This window comes from Heterodontus francisci, chromosome 2 (assembly GCF_036365525.1).
Source record: "Heterodontus francisci isolate sHetFra1 chromosome 2, sHetFra1.hap1, whole genome shotgun sequence".
NCBI lineage: Eukaryota > Metazoa > Chordata > Chondrichthyes > Heterodontiformes > Heterodontidae > Heterodontus > Heterodontus francisci.
In genome coordinates this window covers 96,496,984-96,512,879 of record NC_090372.1, presented here as the reverse complement: position 1 = coordinate 96,512,879, position 15,896 = coordinate 96,496,984, and the positions used below count along the sequence as shown (strand labels likewise).

Sequence of the window (15,896 nt, the reverse complement as noted above, 5' to 3'; positions counted from 1 at the left end):
GCTCGCATGAAAAACAACTACAGATATTTACATAGCATGATAATGAGCAATTTGCAGTTATGGGAGTGTCACATGGTACATAGCGAAGTTCACAATGAGAAGCTACCAGTTCTCCGGCTATCTATCAAACGCAAACAGCTGCTTGTGAGACACAGCAGGTTAGTATTCTATGGAGTTGTTGCTTTTATGTAACCTTAATGCGACGCGTAACATTTTTTGGGGCTCGATCTTCCTGGAGCGGGGCATCTTGCCATTGGACCTTTTGTTGCTCGAAGATTTTTTGCACTCCAACTTGCTAGAAGTGCGAACTGATAAAAGGGCAATGAGAGCGATAGGGCAACTGGGATCTTAGTGACTAGCGGGACCAACAATGTATCTCCATAATCAAGGAGACATACAGAAAAAGTAATAAAGTGAGACAGAGACTGCATTAAGAGAAAGAGAAAAAAAGAAAGGGAAAAGAAAAGTGGTAAAAAATGAAAACATTTTAAAATTTGTCATTTTTAAAATCAACAATTGACCATGCAGGAATGAGATGAACATTTTAACTTGTTTTCATTTTTTACAATTTTCAGTTCTGATGAAAGGTCACAGACCTGAAACGTTAACTCTGTTTCCAGCACTTCTGTTTTTATTTCAGATTTCTAACATCTGCAGTATTTTGTTTTATTTTAAACAGTTCCCTTTCTAGGCCAGAGAGTTGATTGGCATCGCATTAACAATATCATGACATGAAAAATGTACTTATATTCCAGCCCTAACGTTCTACGACATGTTAATTGGGAAATTAATGTGTAAATCCAGCAAGTTCTTAAAGGTAGGGAGGAGATTAAGGATGAGAATCGACCAGCAATTTCTGGAGATTCACAACTCATGGCATATCTCTTAATCCCCTGAACTTTCTGGTTGATTTGCGAGGAAATAACTCAGTGCACCATTACCACGCTGTTATTTTTCCAGCAAGATTCAGCCCTCATTTTACTTGAAGAAACAAACAAGACCCTGGTGCTAGGGTCAAGGATGTATCAGAGCGGTTACAGGACAAACTGAAGGGGGAGGATGAACAGCCAGTGGTTGTGGTACACATTGGTACAAACGACGTAGGTAAAAAAGGGATGAGGTCCTAAAAGCAGAGTTAGGAAGTAAGTTGAAAAGTAGGACCTCAAAGGTATTGATCTCCGGATGCAAGGAGTCAGAGGAGTGGGGGATCAAGGACAAGGACAAAAGACAGTAAGGGGAATAACAAAAGTGATAGGCAGAGAAATCAAGGGCCAGAATCAAACAGGGACACAGTGAAGAATAGTGGGAAGGGGACAGGTAATGTTAAAAAGACAAGCCTTAAGGCTTTGTGCCTTAACACGCAGAGCATTCGCAATAAAGTGGATGAATTTAAATCGCACAAATAGATGTAAACGGGTATGATATAGTCAGGATTACAGAGACATGGCTGCAAAGTGACCAGGGATGGGAAATGAACATCCAGGGATATTCAGTAATTAGGAAGGACAGACAAAAAGTAAAAGGTGGTGGAGTTGCATTGCTGGTTAAAGAGGAAATTAATGCAATAGTGAGGAAGGATATGAGCTCTGCCAATGGGGAATCTGTATGGGTAGAGCTGAGAAACACTAAGGGGCAAAAAACGTTAATGGGGGTTGTATAATAGACCCCCAAACTGTAGTGATGATGTTGGGAATGGCATTAAACAGGAAATAAGAGACGCATGCGATAAAGGAACATCTGTAATTATGGGTCAATTTAATCTGCATATAGAGTGGGCAAATCAAATTAGTTACAATACCGTAGAGCAGGAATTCATGGAGTGGATACGGGATGGTTTTCTGGACCAATACAGTGAGGAACTAACTAGAGAACAGGCCATCCTAGACTGGGTATTGTGTAATGAGAGAGGAATAATTGACAATCTAGTTGTGCGAGACCCCTTGGGGATGAGTGACAATAATATGATAGAATTCTTCATCAAGATGGAGAGTGACGTCGTTGATTCTGAAACTAGGGTCCTGAATCTTAATAAAGGAAACTACAAAGGTATGAGGCACATGTTGGCTATGATGGATTGGGAAACGTTACTTAAAGGGATGACGGTGGATAGGCAATGGCAAACATTCAAAGAGTACATGGATGAACTGCAACAATTGTTTATTCCTGTCTGGCGCAAAAATAAAATGGGAAAGATAGCCAAACCATGGCTTACAAGGAAAATTAGAGATAGCATTAGATCCAAGGAAGAGGCATACAAATTTGCCAGAAAAAAACAACAGACCTGAGGATTGGGAGCAGTTTAGAATTCAACAAAGGAGGACCAAGGGATTGATTAAGAAGGGGAAATAGAGTATGAGAATAAGCTTGCGGGGAACATAAAAACTGACTGTAAAAGTTTCTATAGGTATGTGAAGAGAAAAAAGATTGGTGAAGACAAATGTAGGTCCCTTACAGTCAGAAACAGGGAAATTTATTATGGGGAACAAAGAAATGGCTGACCAACTAAATGCATATTATGGTTCTGTCTTCACAAAGGAGGACACAAATAACATAACAGAAATGTTGGAGAACACAGGGTTTAGTGAGAGGGAGGAACGGAAGGAAATCAGTATTAGTAGAGAAATGATGTTGGGGAAATTGATGGGATTGAAGGCCGATAAATCCTCAGGGCCTGATAATCTACATCCCAGAGTACTTGAGGAAATGGCCCTAAAAATAGTGGATGCATTGGTGGTCATCTTTCAAGATTCTATAGACTCTGGGACAGTTCCTACAGAATGGAGGGTAGCTAATGTAACCCAACTATTTAAAAAGGGAGGTAGAGAGAAAACAGGGAATTATAGACCAGTCAGCCTGACGTCAGTAGTGGGGAAAATTCTAGAGTCCATTATCAAAGATTTTATAGCAGAGCACTTGGAGAACAGTGGTAGAATCGGGCAGAGTCAGCATGGATTTATGAAAGGGAAATCATGCTTGACAAATCTACTAGAATTCTTTGAGGATGTAACTAGTAGAGTTGATGAGGGGGAGCCAAAGGATGGGTTTATTTGGACTTTCAGAAGGCTTTTGACAAAGTCCCACTTAAGAGATTAGCATGTAAAATTAAAGCGCATGGGATTGGGGGGTAGTGTATTGCGATGGATAGAAAATTGGTTGGCAGACAGGAAACAAAGATTAGGGATAAATGGGTATTTTTCTAAATGACAGGCAGTGAGTGACTAGTGGGGTATCGCAGGGATCGGTGCCAGGAACCCAGCTAGACACAATATACATTAATGATTTAGATGAGGGAACTAAATGTAATATCTCCAAATTTGCAGATGACACAAAACTGGATGGGAGGGTGAGTTGTGAAGAGGATGCAGAGAGGCTTCAGGGTGATTTGGACAAGTTGAGTGAGTGGGCATGGCAGATGCAGTATCATGTGGATAAATGTGAGGTTATCCACTTTGGTAGCAAAAACAGGAAGGCAGATTATTATCTGAACGGCTATAAACTGAGGGGAATATGCAACGAGACCTGGGTGTTCTCGTACACCAGTCGCTGAAGGTAAGCATGTAGGTGCAACAGGCGGTAAAAAGGTTAAATGATATGTTGACCTTCATAGCGAGAGAATTTGAGTACAGGAGCAGGAATGTCTTGCTGTAATTATACAGGGCCTTGGTGAGGGCACACCTGGAATATTGTGTGCAGTTTTGGTCTCCTTATCTGAGGAAGGATGTTCTTGCTGTAGAGGGTGTACAGCGAAGGTTTACCAGACTGATTCCTGGGATGGCAGGACTGACATATGAGGAGAGATTGAGTCAGTTAGGATTATATTCGCTGGAGTTCAGAAGAGTGAGGGGGGATCTCATAGAAACCTATAAAATTCTAACGGGACTTGACAGGGTAGATGCAGGAAGGATGTTCCTGATGGTGGGGGAGTCCAGAACCAGAGGTCATAGTCAAAGGATATGGGGTAAACCATTCAGGACTGAGATGAGGAGAAATTTCTTCACCCAGAGAGTGGTGAGCCTGTGGAATTCGTTACCACAGAAAGCAGTTGAGGCCAAAACATTGTATGTTTTCACGAAGGAGTTAGATATAGCTCTTGGGGCGAAAGGGATCAAAGGGTATGGGGGGAAAGTGGGAACAGGTTACTGAATTGGATGATCATAATGAATGGCAGAACAGGCTCGAAGGGCCGAATGGCCTCCTCCTATTTTCTATATTTCTATGTAAACAGATAAATATGGTGGTAGAATCATACAATATTGAAGAGGGCAGCGATACTGAAAATATGAGATCTGTCACTGATTAGAGCGTGTTTGTGGAACTGGAGGTTTAACTTGGCTTATGATTTTTAATCATTTGAATGTGCTAAAGAACCTGAATTATTCACTGGAGCAAAACTCATTCCGTTTTGTTATTATTTCAGTTAACAATGGAACCAGAGGGTTCTAATTTGAGAAATGATGATTTTAGCAAAGGGAAATATAAGGAAAAACCCATGGAAGATCCTATGGAGAATGGAAGAAAAAAGTAAGTGGTGGTTTCTTTTTAACTGAAACTGGACAATAAAATTCAACATATTGCACAATGAAGGTTTGACATCACTTGCAATGAAATATTAACAGCACATACACTAAAGAGTCACTGAATTAAATCCTTAAGAGTTGACAGATAACAACACACTCATTCAGGGATCTTCTATTAGATGGGCTGACTCTGCGATTGCATGCTCCCGGCAAAGAAGATGTACTTAAAAGGGGTGGGATGGCCGGAGTTAGGACTACAATACTGTAGCCCGATTTTTCAATCCATCCTCCCTCTGACTGCTTGGAGTGCGATATTACATAATTATCTTTTACATTTTAATTACCAAATCTACAACAACATATATACAGCACTTATAACGTAGTAAAACATCCCAAGGTGCCTCAAGGGACCGATTATCTAATGAAATTTGCCACGAACCACATACAGGTGTTGGATGACCAAAAGTTTGGTTGAAGGTGTAGGTTTTAAGAAGCTTTTTAAAGAATGTGGTAGAGGTGGAGAGGTTTTGGGGGGTTGGGGAGTGGAATTTCAGAGCTTAGGGCCTAGGCGGTTGAAGCACTGCCAGCAGTGGTGGAGCGATAGAATTGGGGATGAGCAAGAAACCAGAATTGGAGGAATGCAGAGCTGTCGGAGGGTTGTATGGCTGGAGGAGGTTAGAGATGGGTGCAAGTTAAAACATGTGCTCTGTTCAGTTATTTTGAGAAACAGATGCATGTGCAGTTAGATGAAGTATGTATATTCACACTTAGAACATATTGATATCAGAAGGATATGGAAATGGTCAACTCACTGCAGAAGATACATTGCCACTTTTGCAGCCCTATTGATTTGTTTTAAAGAAACAACATAATCAAAAGTAAATCTCCACTTGACTGTTTTGAGCACACCAGGCTGAATTTTCAACTGCTGATTGGTGCAAGAGTGGCATAATTAGTATGAGGGAAAATAAAAAAAAATGTATTTTAATACAACTTACATGTTGATGGTGTCAAAGTCACCAGTAATCATTATAAACATTTGTTTTTTAGCCCTGGTAATCCGACTTTGTGTGTCATTTCTATGTAATGTTTCGTTACGATGCTGCTTCTGTGTTGATGCAAAGCACTTTCAAACTTGTACCAACATAAAAACAGCAGTGTAAAAATCAGCAATCTGATTGAAGGAGCAAGTCTCAAACTGCTTGGACATTCTCCTGTTGAGTATAACTGCAGTCCAATACAAAGTCTATTCAGTAGCCTGGAAACTTTTTTTAAAGTGTAAGTTTTAATGTTAGTGTGCCCAGCTTTCAGAGTAAAATACAATTGGTAGGTGAGTATAGCTATGCACATACATATTATGCTGTCATGATAAGGGAGCTGATTTTAGTAACATAAACCTAGGGAACTGATGCACAGCCATCATTTTGTTATGTTCTGAATTTCAGAATGGCTACATGTTAAAGTGCCTTTATTGATGCAAAAAAAAAGCCTGTGTCCTATGTTTAAGTGCACAACAACCCAGGATTTAATATAATTTATCACACCCCAAAGTAAGTCTTGCAAATTGGATTTGATTACTTGGTAGGCATTTGTCAACAATGTGTGCTGTGGAAATGCTTGTGTCTTTTTACTCCTGTGGTACAACTCTTAACCTACGAAGACAATAAACACTTAACTTCATTTCTACAATGAATAGACCATATTTTTATGTGAGAATTTGCAGATGAGAGTATTATAGGGGCAGATTTTACTGGTTCCTCGACATGGGGGGTCGTGGCAGGGGGGCCCCGGAAAATGCCTCCAGGAGAGGCCGCTGCAGGCCTCGACACTGGGAAGGCCCTGCCCCATATTACTGGCGGCAGCGAGGCCTTGTGGTGGCCCCTTGATCGCTTGGCGACAGGAGCAGGATTTAAATATTTAAATTGATGCAATTTTACGAATTAATGACTGACCTCCTCCCATCGGCCATCCCGCTGCCATATCCTGGTTGGTTGCCGGGACTCCCGCACCTTTGGATCTCTGTTCGGAGATCCGAGGTGGCACACTGGTTGGGAGGGGGGAACAGGTAGGTTTTCAGGGCGGTGGTGGGTGAGCGGGGAAAACTATTGCGATTGGTGGAAGGAATGGTGGGAAGGGGTTGAAGGTGAAAGTTAACAAACTTTGCGGGGGCTAAGGTCGGGGTCGCAAGGTAAGTTTTTTTTTTGTGGGGGAGAGGGCAAGTAATAAATTGTTTTGTCATTTGAGGAGGTGGAGGGGGCTTGAAATTTTCATTAAAGTTTTACTTTCAATTTATAATACTTTAAAAAAAAAAATTAAATTCATTGTAAAGGCTTGAAGCTCTTTAAAAATAGCGCAGATGCCATTGCCGGGGGCGAAGCGCCCGCCCCCTCCCATGCCATCAGTGGTGGCGGGGGGGAGCGGTCTGCCCCAGCCATGTAAATGAGCCACCAGGCTGAATATCACAGCGGCTCCACGGAGAAAATCCCACACGTGTGCTCCATCATATTTGAAGCTGTAAAAATTCAGCCCATATTGTGTTAACTGTATACTCCGTTCTAATTGAACAATATAGTGTAGCATTGTACAGCCAACATTTGTTATCCAGTGGATGAGAAAGAGACTCCAAGATGGTATGTTGCCTCCCTGGTACGAGGGTCAAGGATGTCTCTGAACGGACAGGGTGAATAGCCAGAGGTTGTGGTACACATCGGTACCAATGACATAGGCAAGAAGAGTGATGAGGTCCTGCAGGAGGAGTTTAAGGAGTTAGGTAGAAAGTTAAAAGACAGGACCTCTAGGGTTGTAATCTCAGGATTACTTCCTGTGCCATGTACCAGTGAGGCTAGAAATAGGAAGATAGTGCAGCTAAACATGTGGCTGAGCAGCTGGTGTAGAAGGGAGGGTTTCAGATATCTGGACCATTGGGCTCTCTTCAGGGACAGATGGGACCTGTACAAGAAGGATGGGTTGCATCTAAACTGGAGGGGCACAAATATCCTGGCTGCGAGGTTTGCTCGTGTCACTCGGGAGGGTTTAAACTAGTGTGGCAGGGGGGTGGGAACCAGAGCAGTAGGACAGCAAGTGAAATAAATGAGGGGGAAATAGTAAATAAGGCCAGTAGGATTAAGAGGAAGAGCAGGCAGGGAGATGTTGCTGAGCACAGTGGGACTGGTGGTCTGAAGTGCATTTGTTTCAATGCGAGAAGTATAACAGGGAAGGCAGATGAACTTAGAGCTTGGATTAGTACTTGGAAATATGATGTTGTTGCTATTACAGAGACTTGGTTGAGGGAAGGGCAGGATGGGCAGCTAAATGTTCCAGGCTTTAGAAGCTTCAGGCGGGATCGAGGGGGATGTAAAAGGGGCGGGGGAATTGCATTACTGGTTAAGGAGAATATCACAGCTGTACTGTGGGAGGACACCTCAGAGGGGTCATGCAGCGAGGCAATATGGGTGGAGCTCAGGAATAGGAAGGGGGCAGTCACGATGTTGGGGGTTTACTACAGGCCTCCCAACAGCCAGCGGGAGGTAGCGGAGCAGATATGTAGACAGATTTTGGAAAGATATAAAGGTAACAGGGTTGCAGTGGTGGGTGATTTTAACTTCCCCAATATTGACTGGGACTCACTTAGTGCTGGGGGCTTGGATGTGGCAGAATTTGTAAGGAGCATCCAGGAGGGCTTCTTGAAACAATACGTAGATAGTCCAACTAGGGATGGGGCCGTACTGGACCTGGTATTGGGGAATGAGCCCGGCCAGGTGGTTGAAGTTTCAGTGGGGGAGCGTTTCGGGAGCAGTGACCATAATTCCATAAGTTTTAAGGTACTTGTGGATAAGGATAAGAGTAGTCCTCGGGTGAAGGCGCTAAATTGGGGGAAGGCTAATTATAACAATATTAGGCAGGAACTGAAGAATTTAGATTGGGGGCGGCTGTTTGAGGGTAAATCAACATCTGACATGTGGGAGTCTTTCAAACATCAGCTGATTAGAATCCAGGACCAGCATGTTCTTGTGAGGAAGAAAGACAAGTTTGGCAAGTTTCGGGAAGCTTGGATAACACTGGATATTGTGAGCCTCATCAAAAAGAAAAAGGAAGCATTTGTAAGGGTTGGAAGGCTAGGAACAGATGAAGCACTTGAGGAATATAAAGACAGTAGGAAGGAACTTAAGCAAGGAGTTAGGAGGGCTAAAAGGGGTCATGAAAAGTCATTGGCAAACAGGATTAAGGAAAATCCCAAGGCTTTTTATACATATATAAAGAGCAAGAGGGTAACCAGGGAAAGGATTGGCCCACTCAAGGACAGAGAAGGGAATCTATGTGTGGAGCCAGAGGAAATGGGTGAGGTGCTAAATGAGTACTTTGCATCAGTATGCACCAAAGAGAAGGACTTGGTGGATGATGAGCCTCGGGAAGGGAGTGTAGATAGTCTCAGTCATCTCATTATCAAAAAGGAGGAGGTGTTGGGTGTCTTGCAAAGCATTTAGAAAAGTCCCCAGGGCCTGATGGGATCTACCCCAGAATACTGAGGGAGGCAAGGGAAGAAATTGCTGGGGCCTTGACAGAAATCTTTGAATCCTCATTGGCGACAGGTGAGGTCCCAGAGGACTGGAGAATAGCCAATATTGTTCCTTTGTTTAAGAAGGGTGGCAAGGATAATCCAGGAAATTATAGGCCGGTGAGCCTTACGTCAGTGGTAGGGAAACTATTAGAGAGGATTCTTTGGGACAGGATTTACTCCCATTTGGAAACAAATGAACTTATTAGCGAGAGACAGCATGGTTTTGTGAAGGGGAGGTTGTGTCTTACTAATTTGATTGAGTTTTTTGAGGAAGTGACGAAGATGATTGATGAAGGAAGGGCAGTGGATGTTATCTATTTGGACTTTAGTAAAGCCTTTGACAAGGTCCCGCATGGCAGACTGGTACGAAAGGTGAAGTCACACAGGATCAGAGGTGAGCTGGCAAGATGGATACAGAACTGGCTTGGTCATAGAAGACAGAGGGTATCAGTGGATGGGTGTTTTTCTGAATGGAGGGATGTGACTAGTGGTGTTCCGCAGGGATCAGTGCTGGGACCTTTGCTGTTCGTAGTATATATAAATGATTTGGAGGAAAATGTAGCTGGTCTGATTAGTAAGTTTGCGGACGACACAAAGGTTGGTGGAGTTGCGGATAATGATGAGGATTGTCAGAGGATACAGCAGGATATAGATCGGTTGGAGACTTGGGCGGAGAAATGGCAGATGGAGTTTAATCCGGACAAATGTGAGGTAATGCATTTTGGAAGGTCTAATGCAGGTGGGAGGTATACAGTAAATGGCAGAACCCTTAGGAGTATTGACAGGCAGAGAGATCTGGGCGTACAGGTCCAAAGGTCACTGAAAGTGGCAACGCAGGTGGATAAGGTAATCAAGAAGGCATACGGCATGCTTGCCTTCATCGGTCGGGGCATAGAGTATAAAAATAGGCAAGTCATGTTGCAGCTGTACAGAACCTTAGTTATGCCACACTTAGAATATTGCGTGCAATTCTGGTCGCCACACTACCAGAAGGACATGGAGGCTTTGAAGAGGGTACAGAGGAGGTTTACCAGGATGTTGCCTGGTCTGGAGGGTATTAGCTATGAGGAGAGGTTGGAAAAACTTGGATTGTTTTCACTGGAAAGACGGAGGTGGAGGGGCGACATGATAGCGGTTTACAAAGTTATGAGCGGCATGGACAGAGTGGATAGTCAGAAGCTTTTTCCCAGGGTGGAAGAGTCAGTTACTAGAGGACATAGGTTTAAGGTGAGAGGGGCAAAGTTTAGAGGGGATGTGCGAGGCAAGTTTTTTTACACAGAGGGTGGTGAGTGCCTGGAACTTGCTGCCAGGGGAGGTGGTGGAAGCAGATACGATAGCGACGTTTAAGAGACATCTTGACAAATACATGAATAGGAAGGGAATAGAGGGATATGGGCCCCGGAAGTGCAGAAGTTGTTAGTTTAGGCAGGCATCAAGATCGGCGCAGGCTTGGAGGGCCGAATGGCCTGTTCCTGTGCTGTACTGTTCTTTGTTCTTAAAACTGATTTGCAATTATTTAATTTTCATAATATATTGTCCAATGTTTAATGTTTTGTGACTCAAATGATCAACTTTTTTGAATCACATAAATGGATATTTTTTTGATCACTCAACTTTGCCATTTTGTTAATGCAATCCCATATTCTCTATTGGATAAGGGGATTGAGCAGGGAAGTGGGACTGACTGGATAGCTCTGTGGACAGCCTGCATGGACTCGATGGACTGAATGGTCATCTTCTGTGCTGTATAAGACTGTACAACTATATCACTTTTACTTCTATGGCACACCTCACATGCAGGAAAGTGCTTTAACTTAATCAGTACAAAGTGCATTCTTATCGATGTATGGGTATGAGTTCTAATTTTCATATACTGCATTACTTCAATATCATTACTGTACAATATGAGATCCTAAGGTATCAAAAAATTTCAAATCATTTCATGCCAACATTAAATGGGGGGGAAGGAGGGAAAGGATAGTGCTAACATTGGGCTGAATTTTGTCTGGCCAGCAGGAACAGGAGTGGAGGCATTGGGGGCTGAAAAATCAACAGACAATCTCGCCCAATACACTCATGATGTCGGTGCTGGATTTTGTCAGCGGTGGGAAAGCTCCAATTCAGCGTTGCCACCCGGACGTGGCAGCACTGTAATTTAAATTGCTGAACAGCTAGTTATAATACATTTGCATTTAAGTGGTCGCAATTTTATGGGTATTTTAAATGTAGTCAACGGCGCACAGGGATCTCATGCCTTCTGATCCCCAGCTGTTTAAAGGTGGCAGCACCGAGACGAGGCCTCAGTGAGGACAGAGAAGACAGCCATTGGGAACAATGGATAAAGGAAGAGGGGACAGCGAAGGCCATTGTCGGGCTGCAATGCTGGGCACATTGCACGGGTTGGCCCATTCTCTGGTGCAGTGGTCGAGTGGACATGGTATTGGGTGCAGGGGTTGGGTGGGCACAGTGTCACATATTGGGCTTTCTGGAAGGATGGACACTGAGGGCCATTAGCACATATTCGGAGGGTAGTAGCAACGGGAAGATCCCAAGGCAAGTTCATCTCTGCAAGGACAGCGCTCTGAAGGGGTACTGATCAGCTGGCATGGATCTCATACACCCTGTCTTTGTGGATCCCACACCGTAGCAGCTCAGAGGGAGGGAGGGCCAAGGTGTAGCTGGACCCACCTGTGAAGCTCCAATAGGCAAGCAGCAGCAGCTGGCCATGCCAAGAAGGACCTATCCACGGCAGAGAGTGTACCGGACTTGACTCAGCTCCATCCAAATGTCCAAGCAGCAGTGTCAGTGAAGACTGCAGCTCTCCAGGGAGACTGTCACCAACTTATGCACCATGCTGCAGGATGAGTTGCGACCCATGGGCTTGGGTGGGTGCCCAATGCCCAGGGCATTGAAAATCACCATGGCACTCAACTTCTACATGTCTGCCTCTTTCCAGGGATCCACCAGGGACATGTGTGGAGTCTCCCAGGCAGCAGCCCATCACTGCATCAAGGAGGTGATAAATGCCCTGTTCAAGAGGACTGGTGACTATGTGCACAACCAGGCAGACCCTGACAGTCAGGCAGAGATTTGGACCCATTTCTTTATTCCCTTAGGTGCAAGTTGTCATTGACTGCACCCATGTGGCCATCAAGGCTCCCACAGAGCAGCCAGCAGCCTTTATCAACGGGACGGGCTTCCATTCTATCAACATTCAGCTAGTCGGTGAGCACTGAAAGTGCTTCCTGCAGGTGTGTGCCCACTCACTGGGAAGCAACCACGATGCCTACATACTCCAGCAGTCCCGGATGCCACAGCTATTCAGACGCCCGCTCACCTTCAGGGATGGATTCTCAGAGATAAGGGCTACCCATTGAATACATGGCTACTCACACCTGTAAGGAACCCTCGCAATGCAGCAGAAGAGAGATACAGCACCTGCCATTGGCCCACCCAAGCGACCATCAAGCAGACCATTGGGCTTCTGAAGATGAGATTCCTGTGCCTAGATCAATCTGGTGGAGCCTTGCAGTATGCCACAGCGAGGGTCTCACATATCATGGTGGTCTGCTGTGCTCTGCACATTCAAGGGGAGGCCTTGCATGAAGAGGACATGATTGATTGCTAGTCCTCATCCAACGAGGAGGATGTGGAGGAGGCTACTGAGCAGGCAGCACTGGATCTTGCTTCCCGTGCATTGGAGGCCAGGGCCATTAAGAGACGCACAAGGGAGGTGCAACACAATCTCATATATACCTGCCTCCTGCAACTATGATGGCCTCTCAAAGCGAACTGAATAAAGACTCGCCTCTGTGTTTTGCCTGTTGTCTCCTTCCTATTGCACTTCAGTGCCTAGCACCCAGCTTCACCATATGCTCTGACACGCTGACCAAACATGATTCAGGAATGAAAGAATGAGTATTTTACAACAATGAATATGAACTCTATTTATGACACCAATTGCAGGAAACAATACAAACACACAATTTATACACATGTGAAGCCCCAAGTGGATCTAGGTGCTCCTCTTTATACGCTTTTATGTGACACCTCAGTGGTGGCTGGGCTGGAGGGAGGCTGCTATCCCTTGGCCTGGGATAACTTTGGCAGACATCCTCTGAGTGCCTGAAGCCTGGAAGGCTCCAGCTGGCTGAAGGGTTCCTGCAAAGATGCAGGAGACTCCTCAGTCATCACAGCTACTGGAGCTGGTGTCTCTGGCAGAGGCACTGAGGAGCCACTGCCCAGACTCAGACTGCCCTGAGGGAAGCCCCAGATGTGGAGGGCAGCCTCTCCTCCTCCCTTTCAAGGCTCACTTGAACCTCCTTGCTGATCATAGAAGGACAAGGAGCTGGAGAAGACTCAGGCACCTTGTCCCTCTCTCACCTTGCCACTGCTATGGCCAAGGTGATGGTGTGCAGGTCTGTGTGCATCTGTGGGATCTGGCTCTCCATGAGGGTCGGCAACCTCTCGATGGAGGAAGCCATGCGCTCACATGACAGCACTCATGGCATGGATGGACTCCTCCATCATCCACACATTACTGCGCACTTCCAATAGCAGCTCTGCCAGATGTTCCTTTACCCTTCTGTGCAACTCCAGCATGCCCGGTGCTGCTGACACCAGAGGCTCATCAGCCTGGGGCTCAGCATGGGCCTGGCCACCCACAGTCCTTTGACCGTCAGAGGCCTTGTCTGTCACAGCCTCTGTCAGCTGCTCTGGCATGTGCTTGGTGCTCTTACCAGCTTGTGACCCTGAATCTAAGCCCGAGCACATACCCACCAATGTGAGAGTATCTGTGCTGGTAGAGAGTGCAAGGGAATGATGTGGCAGTGCATTTTCTGACTGCTGCTTCTCTTCCTCAGGGGTCGACGGTAGGCCACCTGTCTCAGCGATGCCCTTGCATTCTGATGTATGATGACCTGCATAAGCGGGCACAAACATTTGTGGGTTAGGCTGCTCAGCTCTCCTCATGCCAACCATGCATGATGTGGATCTCCAGAAGTGTGGTGGAGGTCACATGAGCATAATCCTCACTCTCTTCTGCGGACACTCTAGTCTCACTGTACATGATTGCACGGCCGCCCTGGGCCCCTGCTAGCTCCAGAACCTCCTGCTCAGCCAACGTCAGAAGACACTAATCAGGGATCCGACTTCCAGTCCTGAAGGTCTCCCTGGTATTCTGGGGCCGTTTCTCCTGCAAGTGGAAAGAGGGACATAGTTAGACTTTGCAGGAAGAGCAACAGAACAGTTATGCTAATGACAGTCCCGTGTCCCCTGATGGAGTTCCCTAAATGGCTCCTCCCCACATCCACACTCGGGACGTAATGAGGGTGAGCTGTGAAAGAAGGTGGCCTGTCACCAAGATGCAGCCATGCATCTACTAGGATGTGGTGATGCCTACTCTTCTTGCCACCACATTTGTGGGCACTCCCTCTCCAGATCGCCCTCCCTCCCACGTAGCCACATACAAGCCCCAAAGAGGGGAGAAGTATGGAGCACTCAGCTTGCTGGAGCGAAGGAGGTCATTGGCTCTCTTTCGACACTGGACCCAGTTCCAGAGAGTGACCCTATGGCTGCTGACCTCCTCTGCAATCTCCATCCAGGCTCACTTATTCAAGCAGGGGTCCTCTTGTCATCCTTTGGAAAGAGGCTCTCCCACCTTTCTCTTGCATTCTGAGAAGTATCTCCAAGGAGGCATGGCTAAACCATGGGGCCATCCAGTGTCTTGCCTCGGACATGCTCCCACACCGTCCACTCGACCTCCAGGACAGTTAACAGCAGTAGTTCAGGGATGCAAGGAGTTCCAGCTACAGAAACAGCAGCAGCAGTGGTGCAGGGGGTCCAGAATTTAGAAACCACAACAAGGGGTTCCAGCGACACTCCATGCTCACTGCCTCACTGAAAGGCAACAGTACAAGCCAGGCTGGCAGCACTTTAAAAATGGCACCCGCACCTGCATTGCAGCCATCCAACGCTGCCATCAGTGCCTTGGAGGCCACCCCCATCCAGCAATAGGATGGGCCCAGTGTCTCCAATATGTTAAGTGTGATCTCAGTCAGCCGAATGCACAGGTGACATGTGCTGATTCAGAGTCACAAGCTGGTGAGAGCATCAGACACATGCCGGAGCAGCTGACAGAGGCTGTGACAGCTGAGGCCTCTAATGGTCGAAGGACCATGGGTAGCCATGCCCATGCTGAGCCGCAAGCTGATGACAAGCGTCTGGTGTTGCCAGCTTCCTTGACCTTGCCGGGACCTATGAGAGGATGACAAAATTTTGCCCATTAACTGGGGGAAAGGATAGTGCCAATATTAACTGGGGGGAGAGGGGAAAAGGATAGTGCCAACATTAACTGGGGGTTGGGGGGAGCATAGGGGAGGAAGCAAATAATTGGAGGAACATGTAAGAGGGGGGAATACTGACATTTTGAAAGAAGAAGGTTAGTTTGAAGAAGAAAAAGCTGCCAGGTTGGTTTCCGGGAGAAGAAGACTGCAAGTGGAACTAAGGAAAAGAGGGCGATGGGTAACAGCATGAAGTTGGAGAAGACAGAAATTTGGTGAATTTCCACAGCAGTTCTCTCACTCCATCTGTTTTAGTGAATGAACCACACTAACCCTCGAGAAACTGTGGAAATTCATCCTGAATGTCTCTATCGACTGAGTGAGGAGAGTGAATGTTTAGATAATTTTTCGGGAATTGATAGTCTGCTTGGTCTGTTGAAAACCCAAACCTAATGAGGGTGAAACTGGTCTTGGATGGTAGTGCCAAATAGGTGATAGTAAATATGCAGCTAGTTTTACACCCCACTCATAATGGGCTGC

The 15,896-nt window shown here is 45.7% G+C and overlaps 1 protein-coding gene across 6 annotated transcripts in view; it reads left to right on the top strand.

The window, feature by feature from the left end:
* Positions 1 to 15,896, top strand: part of LOC137345699 (ATP-dependent translocase ABCB1-like) — a 165,482-nt gene that overhangs the window by 25,775 nt on the left and 123,811 nt on the right. For 4 of the 6 annotated variants that reach the window (XM_068008965.1, XM_068008993.1, XM_068008973.1 and 1 more), the window contains exon 2: positions 4,418 to 4,521. The exons of 1 other annotated variant lie outside the window; for it this stretch is intronic. In XM_068008965.1, the coding sequence (XP_067865066.1) occupies positions 4,418 to 4,521 (104 nt within the window). Of the gene's footprint in view, positions 1 to 21; positions 159 to 4,417; positions 4,522 to 15,896 lie in introns of those variants that run through there. One more of the 6 variants, XM_068008980.1, reaches the window with a different exon arrangement.